Genomic DNA, 14,282 nt, shown 5'->3' with positions numbered 1-14,282 from the left:
ATTAAATGTGGTGTTATTATTGCTTAGGGTTGTAGGACTGTAATGATTAAAAGTGCCTCCTGGAATGATAGTTACAGGAGAAAAGAATATTTACATTTGGGGAAGGAAATAATTTCAATTAACCAAATAGGACTCAAATATGTTCTTGTCTAAAGCTTCCACACTATTTTTACTGTGTTTTCTCAGGTCTTTTTCATCCAGTCACCTCTCCATGGCTTCCATCATGGTGGTGGACACCCCTGGTTTCCACAACCCTCGACACCAGAAGAAGGAGCGAGCAGCTACTTTTGAAGAACTTTGTCACAACTATGTGCATGAGCAGCTGCAGGCACTGTTCTACAAGAGAACGTTCATGACCGAGCTGGAGAGGTACAGGGAGGTGAGACCCCTGCTCTGATCCCCTCTAGGATCTCAACTGCTGTTCCATTTGCTGCATATCAGCCAGAGTGTCCATGACTTTTTAAACACTGGCTTTTAATGAGAGAAATACTGCTAAAAGCATCGCAAAATCTGAATGGAGATTGAAGTCTTAAGCAATGTCCCCTTCCCACCTTGTTTGTGTGGTTCTCCTTCCCCATCACCTCCTTGTGGTCCCAATAGAAATCCCATTAGATTTCATCACTGGCTTGGACTTCCCTTTGAGTAGCTTTGTCACATTGGAGGTGGCTTGAGGAGGCCCTGCTAGTGACATAGCTGAGCACTTCTCTTTGTACCCCTGTGTGCCAGGTAGAGAAAAGAAAAGAAAATGTTCAATTATCTAGGAAACAAGTTGATATAAAATCCACAAACAATTGCAGCAAGTCAAAAATTAATCTGCATTTTAATATTGATGTTACTTGCCTCACTCACAATGCTCAGGCACAATTTGTCTTGATATCAGCCTGTGTTTTTTAGTCTCCATTTAAATCTGGGACCCCGCATTTGAACTGGTTCCATCTCAATGTGTGGGAGCAGGTCCCGTATCTGAAACCGCAGTCAGCTGCCTCAGTCACTTTGCATGGAAAGACATTAAAACTGAATTCTGCTGAAAACATCTGATTCATCTGCTGCTGGGGCCAGGAGCCACTTAACTCACGGCTGCCCTGAGCGTGAAATGGTTACATTAGCTGCACAAAGCCAAAGCATGTGTGTAAAATGATGTTTTTCAGAAGTGCTGAAATCCCCTTTAGGGAGCGGCACAATCCAGTGATGTAGCACAAAGAAGACGCTGTCAGTAATGAATGGCGGGCTCGTGTCTATGTGGGGCAGTGAGGCTGAGAAAGTTAACAGCTGTAGAAACAGGCGCCTGGTAACATGGGGTTGTTGACTTAGAATTCTCAGCTCGAGAGGAAAACTGAATAAAAACAATAAAAAGCCTGCAAGCTGAAAATTAAATAATTGATTGTTTTCAAGATGCTTCCTCGTTAAGTCCTCCTTTATTGTCACATCCATGATTTATGCAACTTCTCTGCCATTCACCCAAACCACTGCAGAAGCCTTGTGAGCACCCTCACCGTGACAGGATTACCCAGTGATGTCAGCTGAGGCTTTGCCAGTGCAGTCAGTTCAAAGATTTCTGATACAGGAGCTTTGATCAGCCAACTTCAGGCTGTCACTCAGCAAGGGGGGAGAAGAAGCAGACACAGTTTTTCTTCTTGCAAGTTTATTTCCTCTTGGATTTCAAATGTCAGCTTCCCAATAAAGCAAACTGCTCACTAATGTTTTCCAGGAAAATGTTGAGGTGCCTTTTGATCTGCCAGAGCTCTCTCCGATGGCCACGGTGTCTGTCATCGATCAGAACTCCTCACAGGTAACATGGCCGGGAAGCAGTAGCAACAGCTGGTTGCTCTCGGTCCATCTCCACGCTAGCGGGGAAGGGAATAAGTGCTGGGAATGCTGCTGGTTATGGATCTTGCATTTCATGAGGATTAGTCTTCCTTTTGCAGTGGACAAAGGATTTCCTGAGGCAATGCGCTAACATGAGGTGCGCTGACATTGGGGTGACAGGAATGGAATAGTGACTGGGTGGCGGGGGGCGGTTGGAGCAAAGGCTGCAGTTAGGTTCTTAACGTTTCACGGTATGTTCCCTGCGGCTGCTTTTTTTAAGCTATGGCCTAGTGCTAGTGAAGGGCCCATATAACAGCTACAGAGAAGGAAGTATCTGGTTGCCCCTAAAGCACATACAGCGTGGCCGGCAGCAGTGCCTGCTTCCCCACACACACTACCCGATCCATGCTCCTCAGCCTTCACCTGGATGGACAGCGGCATCAAACTTCACAGGACCTCAGTCTCTATGGTCCAGTCAGTTGTTGGCCTGAGACGGCAAACAGGCTGAGCAGAGGCTCATTAGTGCCTGCTGAGTTTTTGGGGATATGAGTACATAATCCGAACTCATTTTACATAAGTGACCGAAGAGCCATCACTAGAGGGTAATGTAATGCCTCATTTAACAGGGCCAGCTGAGCTCGCGTCTCCGCTTGCCTCCCCTGCCCTCCTCACTCCACGTGGGAGATGTTCTGATGGGTTGTATCATTTTACCAGCTGCAGGTGCCGCCTGGAGGCCAGGCAGAAGAGCCCAAGGGCTTGCTCTGGATTCTGGATGAAGAGGTTCTGATTCCGGGCTCCAGCGACAGCGCGGTGCTCAACCGCCTGTGCTCGTACTTTGCCAAGAAGGGCACAGAGAGCGAGGGTAAGGACCAAGGGGGCTCTGCTTGTAAAATCTGCAGAGGCAATGGGCGCTGCCCCTCCGTTGGCACCTCCCCTGGGCTTGGAAAGGTTCAGAAATCATCTGGCAAATCAAATGCCTCAGTGGGCTGCACTCTGCTTGGGGACCAGGGGTGGTGATTGTTCCTTGGCAGCAAAGGGCCGGGCTCAGCCTGGGTCTGACTCTGTTGGCTACTGAGAGCAAATGTGACTCCCAGCATTTTATCTGGGGAAAGCCCGTTGCTGAGCCGGGGGAGGCACTCTGGTTCAGTGGATCCCCTTCCCCCGTCCTCTCAGCTTTCTGCCAGATCTTTGGGCAGTCGGTGTCAGAATGAATCCTTGAAAGTACCCCGTGAAAGGGCACGGAGAGGAACAGAGGCCTCGGAGTCTCTGACTGCGCAATCATTCTAGCCTTTCTCCAGTTGGTGCTATAACCTCTTCGGGGGCCTCTCGCTGCACTTGATCAAACCTTCGCTTTCTGCCTTTGCATCTCCTGAATACGATGAATAGCAACTATTAACCAAAGGTCCATATTTACAAAGGAGGGTGTAAAGGGGGAGCCACAAAAAAGCACATTGACCCACTGAGCTCGCAACACACACATTAGTCAGTAGAAGCAGGCACCTCTTTATGTTGGGTTTTGTGGGTGCACGTGCATTTTTGTGGGATCACCAGTCGTATTCTCTGACAAAGTGGCCCTAAAAGCCTGTACAACTGCTGAGACAACATTTTGGACTCAACATATAACTTCTTAATACTGTACTGCCTGGCCTAACGTCTCATCCATACATGGGAACCAACAATTTCTCCATCCCTGCTGACCAGCCGGCTTGCCAGGCTGCAGTGGCATTCCTGGTGCTCTCTAGTGGACATGGGATGGGATGGGCTTGACTTTAATGGAAGTTCCAGATTTTGATGCATGTACAGTATTTACCTTTGCATCATTGAATAAATCCTCAGCAGTGGAACTGGAGATGAAATTTTGTGTGAGCAGGTGTACGGTGCCAACTAAGCGCATTTACTCTAATCAGTGGATGCTTTGCCATTCACTTCCAGGGGAGCTGAAGCAGACTAGAGTCAAAAGAAACGATTAAGGTTGGTGTCCGAGTGATGGTGCATCTAAAGAAAAGCCAGGTTCCAGATGCAATACCCCCATTATTTCTGGGTAGGTCAAGTATAGAAAGGATAACCGTGTGTTCAGCACATCTGTAGTCACCCAGTCAAAAAGACAAACAAAAAAAAAAGCCGCGATCGGTGGCACTTCGGCGGCAGCTCTACCGTGCTGCTTCGTTTTTCGGAGGCAATTCGGCGGCCGGTCCTTCCCTCCGAGAGGGACCGAGGGACCCGCCACCAAATTGCCGCCAAAGACCCAGATGTGCTGCCCCAAGCACCCGCTTCCTGCGCTGGTGCCTGGATCCGGCCCTGGCTGTGAGCATCTCCACCTCCCTGTCTGCTGGGTTGGTGGGGGCCACATTGGCAGCAGGGGCTATGCCTGGCCATGCTATGCCCTAAGGAAAGGCAGCAGCATGCGGGAATGGAGAATGGCACAGGTGGCTGAGTTTTTTCAGGCTTCACAGCTGCTTTCTAGCTCTATTGTTTTCCAGAAGTCAGCAGAATTGCACCATGGGAAAGGCCAGTGCGGTACCTGTTTGAGTATTTTAATTTAATGTGCATCCATATGACACTGCACTTCACTAATTTGGCTAACACTCTGCTGGGACAGGAGTTGGGAGGGGTGCAGGACGAAGGTTCCATTCCAAGGTCAGGGATACAGGAATGTACAACCTGCAGACGGAGTCTCTGCCCCTGCTTCTCTTGGACAGGTGCAGCTTCCGGCACACAAAGGAGGTGCAGTATATGTTAGCTGTTATGTCAGTGCCACCCTTCACAAGCCTAACGCTGCAGGGTCTCTTACTATACCGGGCTACCTCAGATTTGTGCTAGTGGACACAGCTCATAGAAACTCCAGTCATATTAGCTGGACAATAGCCCCTGTTTGTGCAGCTTTGCTGACTTCACCCCATTGACCTTGAGTAACCTCTGCTTGCTGGTGTATCCACATTCCAGAGGAAGGCTTCCTTCGCAAGTGTGAGCAGATGCTGCAGTTTGAGATCTTCCACCAACTGGGCAAAGATCCCGTTCGCTACGACCTCACTGGCTGGATGAATAAAGCCAAGCTGAACCTGTCAGCCCAAAACTCCATTCAAGTCCTGCAGCAATCCAAAATGTAAGTATCAGGAGCAGACGGCCTGGGCAGTGTGCAGTAGAGAAGTAGATAGCTCAAGCAGGGCATCTTGTGACAAGGTAAATCAGAGCTAGGAAGCAGGGTACATCCGCAGCGCGCTCTCTGTCACTGCAGCACTAGTAATAATAAACGTCGCCAGTGAGAACTGCTCTGGGGATAACATTCGTCCTTAATGAAACAAAGTGTTTTAACTGGGACTGGAATTTGTAGAACTTTTCCCTGGGGCTAAAGCAAAGTTAACAGAGGGGAAAGCGATTCCATTTTGGAGGCAGGAAATGCTGCATGTGGTTTTTCCTCCCATCTTTTATTAAGCCTAAGACTTTTATGGGTATTTTTGAATCAACTGGGGATCATAAAGTGGAAATTATACCTTTTGTAGCGTTCATATAGATACTCCAAAGTGGTTGGCAGGTCGTCCTCACTGGCTGTTTTGAGAGCAGCTTCAGCCTAGCTCAGTCCCAGAGAAGTTAAGGAAAATAATTGTCCTAGTTGCATAATCCTTCCTGAAGTCGGGGATAGCTTAATGGAATGTCTGCCACAGTTAAACCACCTGTCTCCACGGCTGCTTTGTGCTATAGAGAACAGATTTCAGTTCCTCTTTTGTCACATCAGGAATAACCGTTCCATGTTTTCATAACAGATCAAGTGTGAATTTTTACTAAGAAACCAGAATTCTGAAGGGCGTGCAGTCATTTGCACAAGTCCCAAGAGCAAATCACAGCAGTTGGTAGCAGCAATGCGCAAACTGTTTTGGGTCATCCAAGAGCTCTCTCTCCCTTCCTGAAACCTCACCCCAAACTCAGAGCCAAACTTGGCAGAAGTTTGTGAAGGTTTGGTTGCCTTTCCTGACATCATTTAGGGGAGAGGGGGGCAGGATCTCGTGGTCTGAGCACTAGAGGGAGAGCCAACAGTTTCTGAGTTATCATCCTGGCTGTGATACTCACTCCTCTTTGATCATGATGGGCAAGTCACTTCACTTCTCTCTTTTAGTGTCCCCATCTGTGAAAGGGGGCTGATAATACTCTCCCTTACCTAGCTCCCTGGGGTATTTTGAGTATTCACTAGTTTAGGTCCAGATTCTGCAACCCTTAATCAGAGTGAGAAGTACCCATTATCTTCAATGGGACTACTCAGGCAAGCGCTATTTGGTGTGAATAATAGGTGCAGAATTGGTCCCTTTGGGTTTCTCAAGTGCTTCAGACATGAAAAGCAGAATGTAACATCAGCACTATTGCTATTGTATTTTGTTGCTGGAATCCAGCTGGGATCAGACATGAAAATGCTGCAAAGCCAGCAGAAATTGCATTTGGTTGACCCAGTCTTGCAGAAATTCTTATCATTTGGGTAAGGCTGGAGAAACAGGTGCCAAATGATTTGAGGTTCACTCACTGATAGTCTGCAATAACATCAAACACCTATGATTAATTAGCAGCTGGGCCCATTAATTTGGTTGACGTACAATATAGAATGAATAGACATTGTGTATAGAGCTGGCCACAAGTTTTCCATCAGAACATGCTGATTCAATGAAATGGGTGTTTCACGGGAACGTTTCAGTTTCACCCACATTTTCAAAGGGACGCTATCAAAATGTTTCATTTCAATGAGGTTGAAAAGTTTTGTTTCAATAAGATCAAAATGCTTCATTTAGACATAATTTTGATTATATATGATATGATCTAGTATTATATGTTATATTTATTATTCAGAACATTTCAAGATCCTGCAGTCCTCACTCAGGTAAAATTCCCATTGGTCTTTGGCCCAAACTGAGTTCCCAGGCTGGGATTTCGGCATTACAATGAAATTCAATGGGACTTGGGCATCTGACTCTCTTTGGGCCCTTTGAAAGTCTCAGCCTGAGCCCCCACTGTGAGCTCAGGTCGTTAGTGTCTTCAACAGCAGTTTCAAAGTGCAAACATCCTTTCCAGGAATGGATCTTGGTCTCCCTGGCTGCCCCTGACCAAGGGCAATTGATTCGAAGGTGACACTAACGCTATTCAGCACCAGTCCCCAGTAATGTAGAGAATGGATGAGTGTGAACAGCTCCAGATTCCTGGGGGCACTGGGAGCAGCTACTACACGCAGGGCTATGTCAGACACCAGGCATCACATGACTAACACCATTCCTTCTGTCTCAAAGCCACTGGGATTTGTATTGTTTCCTCTAGCACCCTGGTACATATATAATCAAATAGTTATTCATGTCTTTACATAGGCAGTAACTTTAACCTGCTATTAAGCCACCTTCAGCTCACTGTGTTTGGTGTTCATTTCAGTGAGGAAGTTAATGGCCATTAGCCACTATGGATGAGAGACAGAGATTAATAATGTGCTTCTGTGCTCAGGGCCCTCTGTTCACAGCCAGGTTTGTCTTACTTGGCCATGTTCAATGTGAGCCCTGTGACATATTCCTTTTACCTGGAGTAGAAAAGACTCAGTTTCTAGGAGAGGGGGAAGTGTGCTGTTGAGATACCCTGTTCTTTCAGTACCTGGTCCCAGTGCTTGCCTCTAGCATATGTGCTGGGATACAATTCCTGGTTAAACATCCAGAAGGAAACTCTGGTTCTTGGCACATCATTCCAGGAAATACTGCATTTCAGACAATGATGACGCAATGTGGCAGTTTCCCCATAGGTAAGGAAGCTACAGTATCCAAACACTTTCCTTAGCGGTGTCCTTGCCAGTGTACAATCATGGTTTTTATTCTGTTTTGCAGTAAGTTGAAAGGAAAAGGTTTTCCATTCACCTTTGGGCCATTATTGTGGCATCTCTGTGATCTTATCAATCAGCCCGTTTGTGACCGTGGCTGCTTTATTTCACTGTTTCATTTCTGACAGAGATGCTCTGAAGAAGCTGTTTCTGCTTCGGTCCAAAATGCCCCTGATTTGCCGATCAGTGGCAGGTCTGGAGGGAAATTCCCAGCAAGCTTTGCAGCGTACTGGTTGTGTGAGGAAGACCTTCACCAGCAGCTTGGCAGCTGTGAAGAAGAAATCTGTGTGCGCTCAGATCAAACTTCAGATGGTGAGTAACAGAGTTGTCTTGATACCCTCACGTATCGTAAAGGGTGAGTCAAAGTGCCTTTATACCATAGAGCCCCTTGCTGCTTATTTCATGGGAGCCTCCTGACACCTCGTCTGGCTCGTTGTCTCTGTTGCACTAGGCATTGTACAAACACCGTAACTGACAGCTCCTGCCCCACACAGCTGACAGTTCACTCAAACAGTGACACTGACTTGGTGCCAATTTTCTCCATTGGCCAGTTTAGTTTCGGGTTCCTAGTTATTTGAAGAAACTCCTTGTATGTGGCTGAAAAACCCATCAAGAGGTGGAAAGGGAATTCCTGTTCTTCCGTTACTTCAGTCCCCAACTCAGACTCATCTAATTTATCTTTTATTTCTACCACAGGATGCTCTCACAAATCTGGTCAAACGATCCCAGATACACTTTGTCCATTGTCTTGTTCCAAGAGTGGGAGCAGATGGCGCAGAAGGGAAGCCCTCTCAGCCCGGCATCACAGGAGAAGTAGAGCTGACTTTGGACGTACCAACCCTGAGAGTTCAGTTGTCTGGGGCCCAGCTATTAGATGCATTACGCTTGTACAGGATCGGTATGGCAAGCCTACGCTGCACTATAGTTTTTTAGCATGTGTTCGTCCCACCCTCCCTTAGCCGCTGTACTGCAAAGCAGCTCAGGTATGCGGTTACGAGTACAGGGAGGGCTGCTCCTCACTCCTTCTCCTGATTAGCCACGTCTCAGCATGTCCTGTCTTCGTCTGTCACAGTGCAGTGATTGCCCACTTGTCTTTTGCGTTGGCCATGGGAAAGAGGTGGATTTACCATGGCTTCTAGCTCCTTCACCCCAGGCTAAGGTTCTTCAGGACCTCTCCACCCCCACCCCCCCGACTGCAGTTCTGCCTTAGGGTGACCAGATGTCCCGATAAAACTGGGACTTTCCCGATTTTGAGGAGTTTGTCCCGCGTCCCGACCAGAGTACGGTTGGGACGCCATTTGTCCCGATATTTTGTTTCCTGGTCTTCGGCGGCAATTCGGCGGAGAGTCCTTCAGTCGCTGACGGTCTTTGGCGGTATTTTGGTGGTGGGTGCTTCTGTCTTTGGCGGCAAGGTTTATTGCCCGCTGCCGAAATGCCACCAAAGACCATCCGCGACTGAAGGGCTCTCCTCCGAATTGCCGCCGAACTCCCGGATGGGTGAGTGTAAAAAAAAAACCGCCCCCCCTGCGGTGGTCCCAATATTTTCCCCTTAACATCTGATCACCCTATTCTGCATACTCAGGAGCTGCAGTCCCCTCTGCCGGTTTACAGTCATGGAGCTGTGCCCGCTGAATTGTGCATAACCTCGTCAGTCCTAATGGCTGCCTTTCCCTTATTTCCCCGCTGAGATGGATGAGCATGACATGCTCCCAGCTGAGCAATTGGCAACACAAATGTTTCAGAGGGAAAGTAAATCAGGCCAGGCCCTGCCTGTTCAGATTCTCCTGCTGGGCAGAGCTCTCCTTATCGAGCCTTTACATTAAAAATCGGCTATCCCGGACATTCCCTAGCGCCTGGATCTCCTGTCATTTGAACAGTCAGAACCAAGACACACAAACTGCCAATTCCTTCCACACATCAAAATCGGCACTCCCTTGGCTCTGCAGTAACGGAGCTCCCTGGCCAGTGCCTGCAAGAACTGCAACCCCGAAGGCTTGCAAACATTTCCCACACAACACAAGGCAGTTTGCCAAGGGGGGCCGCTAAAGAGTCGGGATCTGTGTAGATTGTCCCAGGTTTGAGGCTGCATGGTGCTGAGACCAACTTCCGCTCAGTTCTGGTGACTGTTCTATTTATCTGGATGCATCTGTCATCTGACCTAGAATGTGCCTGGGCTGGGGCCGGTGGGGCTGGGAGTAAGTGTTGCTGAGCGAGTCCCCTGCTTCTTCTGACTCATGCTAGCATTAAGCAGCCAAAGTGCCCCCTCCAAGAGCAGTTGCCGTGGTGGGGGCTAAATGGGCAGGGACAGTTGGGGGCCCAGGCTATTTAGTGCATTGTAGAGCTTCCCCTGGTAATGAAATGCCTGGCAGTGGGGAGTACAGAGCACAGACCGGCCATGTTCTTGGTGCCCTGCTGTGCCCACAAGGTGGGGGGCCACGTGCTGCGTTAGATGTTATTTGTCCATGGCCTTGAGAGCTGAGCACAGGTGAGGAACTTCTCAGTGGTCTAGACATGAGGTGTCCAGGGATAATCATCCTTACAATCATCTCTCCCCACAAGCCAGGCAGTGTTATTGACTTACAAACCACTCCCGTGTCTTTAGCGACAGAGGTGTGAACAGCAGAACCCAGAGACTATTTGAAGGATGTTATTCACTGCTCCGGGTACGTGTTTGCTAGAATTATTGGGCTAGGTGGAGAGTTTCTGATGCCGAATAAATCCTGGCTCTGCAAGCTGTGCGGATGCCTGTCTCCTGCTTGTTAATAATAAATATAACTGGATTCGAAAGCACTTGTGAGAGCGAGTGTGAGCGTTTGGTACTATCAGGAACAAAGAGAAATTATTCCTACTTTGGTGCCTTACTGATTACTGCTTTGCTCTCTTTGACATCAAGCAGAATGAGCCGGGAGCTGCCATGGGGACATATCCACAGCCGAGATGGCAGGCTGCCCTGCTGGGTGACAGTCCGTTTCAGATCAGGAGCTGGGACTCCGTTACACTCTCTCTCTTGGCCAATACGGCACAGTGAAAAGCTTTTGCATATATTTTGAATTGGCACCTCGTCATGTTAGCCCGGCCATGGAGTGTAGATTTGGCTGGGTGAAGATGGTTTGTATTATGATAATACCTAGCAGTCCCACATCACACCAGGGCCCTGTTGTGCTAGGTGGTGTAGACACACCTAGAAAGAAACGGTCCCTGGTCCTGTGAGCTTACAGTCAAACAGACGAGACTGACAAAACGGGGGAGAGAGACGCTCTGATCAGTCCCCACCTAATGCGTGGCGGGACAGAGGCACAGAGAGATTCCGTGACTTGTCTGAGGGCAGATCATTTGTGGCAGAGCTCAGACTCAAACGCAGCTCTCCCGAGTCCCGGGGCAGAACGTTAACCACAAGGCCAGCCTGCCTTTCCAGGGCTACGGCTTGTGTGCACTAAGGAGGAAGGATGACCCAGTGTTTAGGGCACCGACCTGGCACTCCGGAGACCCAGGGCTATTTCCCTGCCCTGTCAAAGGCTTTTCTGTTGCTTTGGGGAAACCACTTATATTCTCTGTGCCTCAATTTCCCTGTAAAAGGAGGATAAGCATCATACTTTCCCACCTCACAGATAGATTGTGAGTGCAGAGATGCCCCAGCAATAGGGGCCATACAGGTCTCTTTAGTAGCTGGCAGTAAGGTTGTCACTACCTATTTAAATGGACAATAAGGCCTATCCAGCTCTAGATAGAAGGTGAGCAATCCTCGCTGTCACTCCATTGAGAGGTCGTGGTGACGAGGTAACATAACTTGCTTGCAAGCCCATGCCCCTTCTTGTCACCCAGCCTTGCTTCATGGCGAGCATCCCCAGGCCTTGCATTCTCTCCTACCATTTCAATCCCTTGCATTAGCATGTTCCCCCTGTGCTCCCTCCCTCCCACTTTTTGGAAGGCTTTTTGTAAAACAGAAAGTTAGTTGTGTTGTTCTCCACCAGCCGCCCCAGTGTAGCCTGTCAGCTCAGGAGGAGGAGAATTTGCTCCCAGTTTTTTGTTTTCCATAGAGATCGATGGAATCGCCTCCATCTGATTCACTGATTAGCTAAGGTGCAGCACCCCTCTCTGAAATCTGTACCCTACTCCTCTCTGTCTCTCCCAGGTTACGTGGATCGCATGGTGCTGACTCAGTTCCGCCGCCGCTTCCAGGTGCTGGCTCAGCCAGTGATGAAGAAATACACATCAGCATATGAAATACCAGATGAGAATAAGGTGCGTGGATTACCCAGTGTGTTGCTGGGGAGGGAGTGACCTGCAGCCAGATCCACTCTCATGCAGCATTCCCAGCTGCAAACATTCATTCACAAGGTTGAAAAAAGAGTCTATTTGGGGTTCTTGTTATTTCTCTCCTGGCTTTTGAGCCTTTCAGCTGTACTTGCAAATGTGTTCAGTCTTCTCTCTGGGCTGGGAACTTGCTTTTATTACACAGATGAAAGCTGAGATTCTCAAGTAAGGACTTGACTGCAGGAGCTGGGGCTTTAAGAAAACACCAAATACAGCGAGACTGACTATAAAGTCACAAAAGCTGGCAACACTGCGAGTGAAGTGATAGGCCCATGGATCTGCAGAGCCAGCCCGTGTGTTGTTCAGGCAATGCGCCGTCAGAGCCTTGTATTCATAAACAAAACTTGCAGAGGCTGCATATGGGGTGGTGATGGCTTCACTGGGGCATGGCTGATTTTGATAAACCACGGGCACAATAGCGAAGGAACCAAGATTCATCTGCTAGCTTCCTCTTAGCCAGCCATTGATTCAGCCAGAGTATTCATCTCAGAAGCCTGAGACATTCTAATTTCCCCCTGTAGTTCTCAGCTGAGGATTAATCATGGGGAGAAGAGCTCCTGAGTGCATGCTGCTTTTGTGCACTGAGATCTAGATACTCCATGCAAGGCTCTTGCATGTTTCACATGGCGCAGTGCAGAGATGGGGATTAAATTGCCCTCTCTGGCTGGTGGAGGGCAGCTCTCCATTCTTCTTGGCTTCATCTTTCCCTTTTGTTAATGAGGGTGTAGTGACCTGAGCACTTTAGCATCTGTCTGAACTTGACCGGAACAGCAGCATGGATCCTGGCTAGTCCCAGTGCTTCTCCTCACTAGAACTGGGTTTTCACAAATGCAATAGACAATCTGAGTCCTGGTCACGCTATCAGCATTTGCCCCTGTTATTGCACAGTGGAGAGGCCTTGGAGAAACCAACTTGGAAATGAAACTTGCTTTGTTCCTCCTTAAATACCAGACAGCAGTGTAAACTGATATAAAAGTCCTGCTCGTGGGGGGCTGGCCAGTGCCCTATTCTGCAGTGGTCTGGGCTGCAGTCCCCTTACATTACAGTGTAACTTTATTTTGTACAGTTGGTTCCATATACTCTGTGGAAGGTGAAACGTGTGGGTGGGTGGGTGGATGGTCTCAGCTTGCCAGCAAACAGCCTCAGCATGGAGCGGGCAGAGGGGGCAGACCAAAGCTCACAGTAGCAGCAGCAGCAGTTTGTCTGCCAGAACTAAGCTTAAAGGGTCACTGTCAGGGAACCCCTGAGTGCAGAGGGACTTGTTTCGTTAGCCCTCAGCCAAAGAGTGGGCTGTGTTGACCTGTGAAGAGACCCACAACTGCCTCCGAAATTATATTGAGAGAGCCATAAAAACTACAGCTGCATAAGCTTCATTGAGGTGATGCTTCCTCCATCCACCTCCCCAGCTTGGCCTGTGCAGGAGTGTTGTATTGACTGATGGTAGCACCACCTGCCTATTTAGCGTGGTGACAAATCACCCCAGATTCCCGTTCTCCCTGCAGCGATTGGGCCTGGCACCCTTTCCCTCTGCCTTCACCCAACACCGAGGGGGAAGTCACCCACAGATTCCCTCCAGCTGCGGGTGTCTGAGAAGAAAATAAGGTAGCGTTTATAGAAGGGAAGGTGGATAATTTAATCATCAATGTCTCTCTCCATTTCTTCTCATTAATGGCCATGTCAGTCACCCACTTGCCTTCTGTGTAGCAAAGACTTCAGCAAGACACTTCTCATGGGATTCATCAGTGTCGTGAGTGTTAGGGCAGGGGCTGGGGTCTGTTCTGATGGAAAATGATGAAACAAGGTCAGTCTGTCGCCACGTGCAATAAACATAGCAGAAAAGTGAAGCTGTTGCTGTCTGTATAACCAGAGCGGCTTATCGGACGAGGATGGGGCTTTCCAGGGATGTGCCCAAAGCCCATGGAAATTCTGTGGCAGTTGGGAGCCAAACTGTCTTAGGAGCCTATGAAAATCCCAGCTCCACTCAACTCCTTCCCTTCCCCGAAGAAGTGCGAAAGGAGAAGGAGGCTTAGGAATAAAACTACTGGTTCATTTGCTTGCAGATTTCATTTGCTCCCGCGTAGGTTTGGAGTGAAAATGGGGGGTGAGGGAATGTAACTTGTTATGAAAAAGCTGATAAATATTCAAAGTCTGTAAAGGCCGATAGGAGATAAATTATACATAGATGTGCCCTGTTGTGCAAACGGTCAGTGTGCAAAGTCAGTTCAGAGCTCAGGATTTTATCAGACAAGTTTGACGGCTGGAAATGGTCAATGTGGTTATTTAATGCTCTGACAAGTCAGCAGAGTGTAAGCAGGGGACTGGAAAAATT

General features: G+C 48.5%; 1 protein-coding gene across 1 annotated transcript in view; it reads left to right on the top strand.

Annotated features, from left to right (window-relative positions):
* The window catches only part of MYO18B (myosin XVIIIB), a 141,767-nt gene that overhangs the window by 21,914 nt on the left and 105,571 nt on the right, over nt 1–14,282 (top strand). Inside the window, exons 4-10 of the mRNA XM_044990214.1 lie at nt 187–379; nt 1,709–1,789; nt 2,521–2,668; nt 4,750–4,909; nt 7,768–7,951; nt 8,336–8,537; nt 11,772–11,881. Of these exons, the coding sequence (XP_044846149.1) occupies nt 187–379; nt 1,709–1,789; nt 2,521–2,668; nt 4,750–4,909; nt 7,768–7,951; nt 8,336–8,537; nt 11,772–11,881 (1,078 nt within the window). The remainder of the gene's footprint in view (nt 1–186; nt 380–1,708; nt 1,790–2,520; nt 2,669–4,749; nt 4,910–7,767; nt 7,952–8,335; nt 8,538–11,771; nt 11,882–14,282) is intronic.

Source organism: Mauremys mutica, chromosome 16, assembly GCF_020497125.1.
Source record: "Mauremys mutica isolate MM-2020 ecotype Southern chromosome 16, ASM2049712v1, whole genome shotgun sequence".
Lineage (NCBI taxonomy): Eukaryota > Metazoa > Chordata > Testudines > Geoemydidae > Mauremys > Mauremys mutica.
This window is presented reverse-complemented; position numbering and strand designations above follow the sequence as displayed.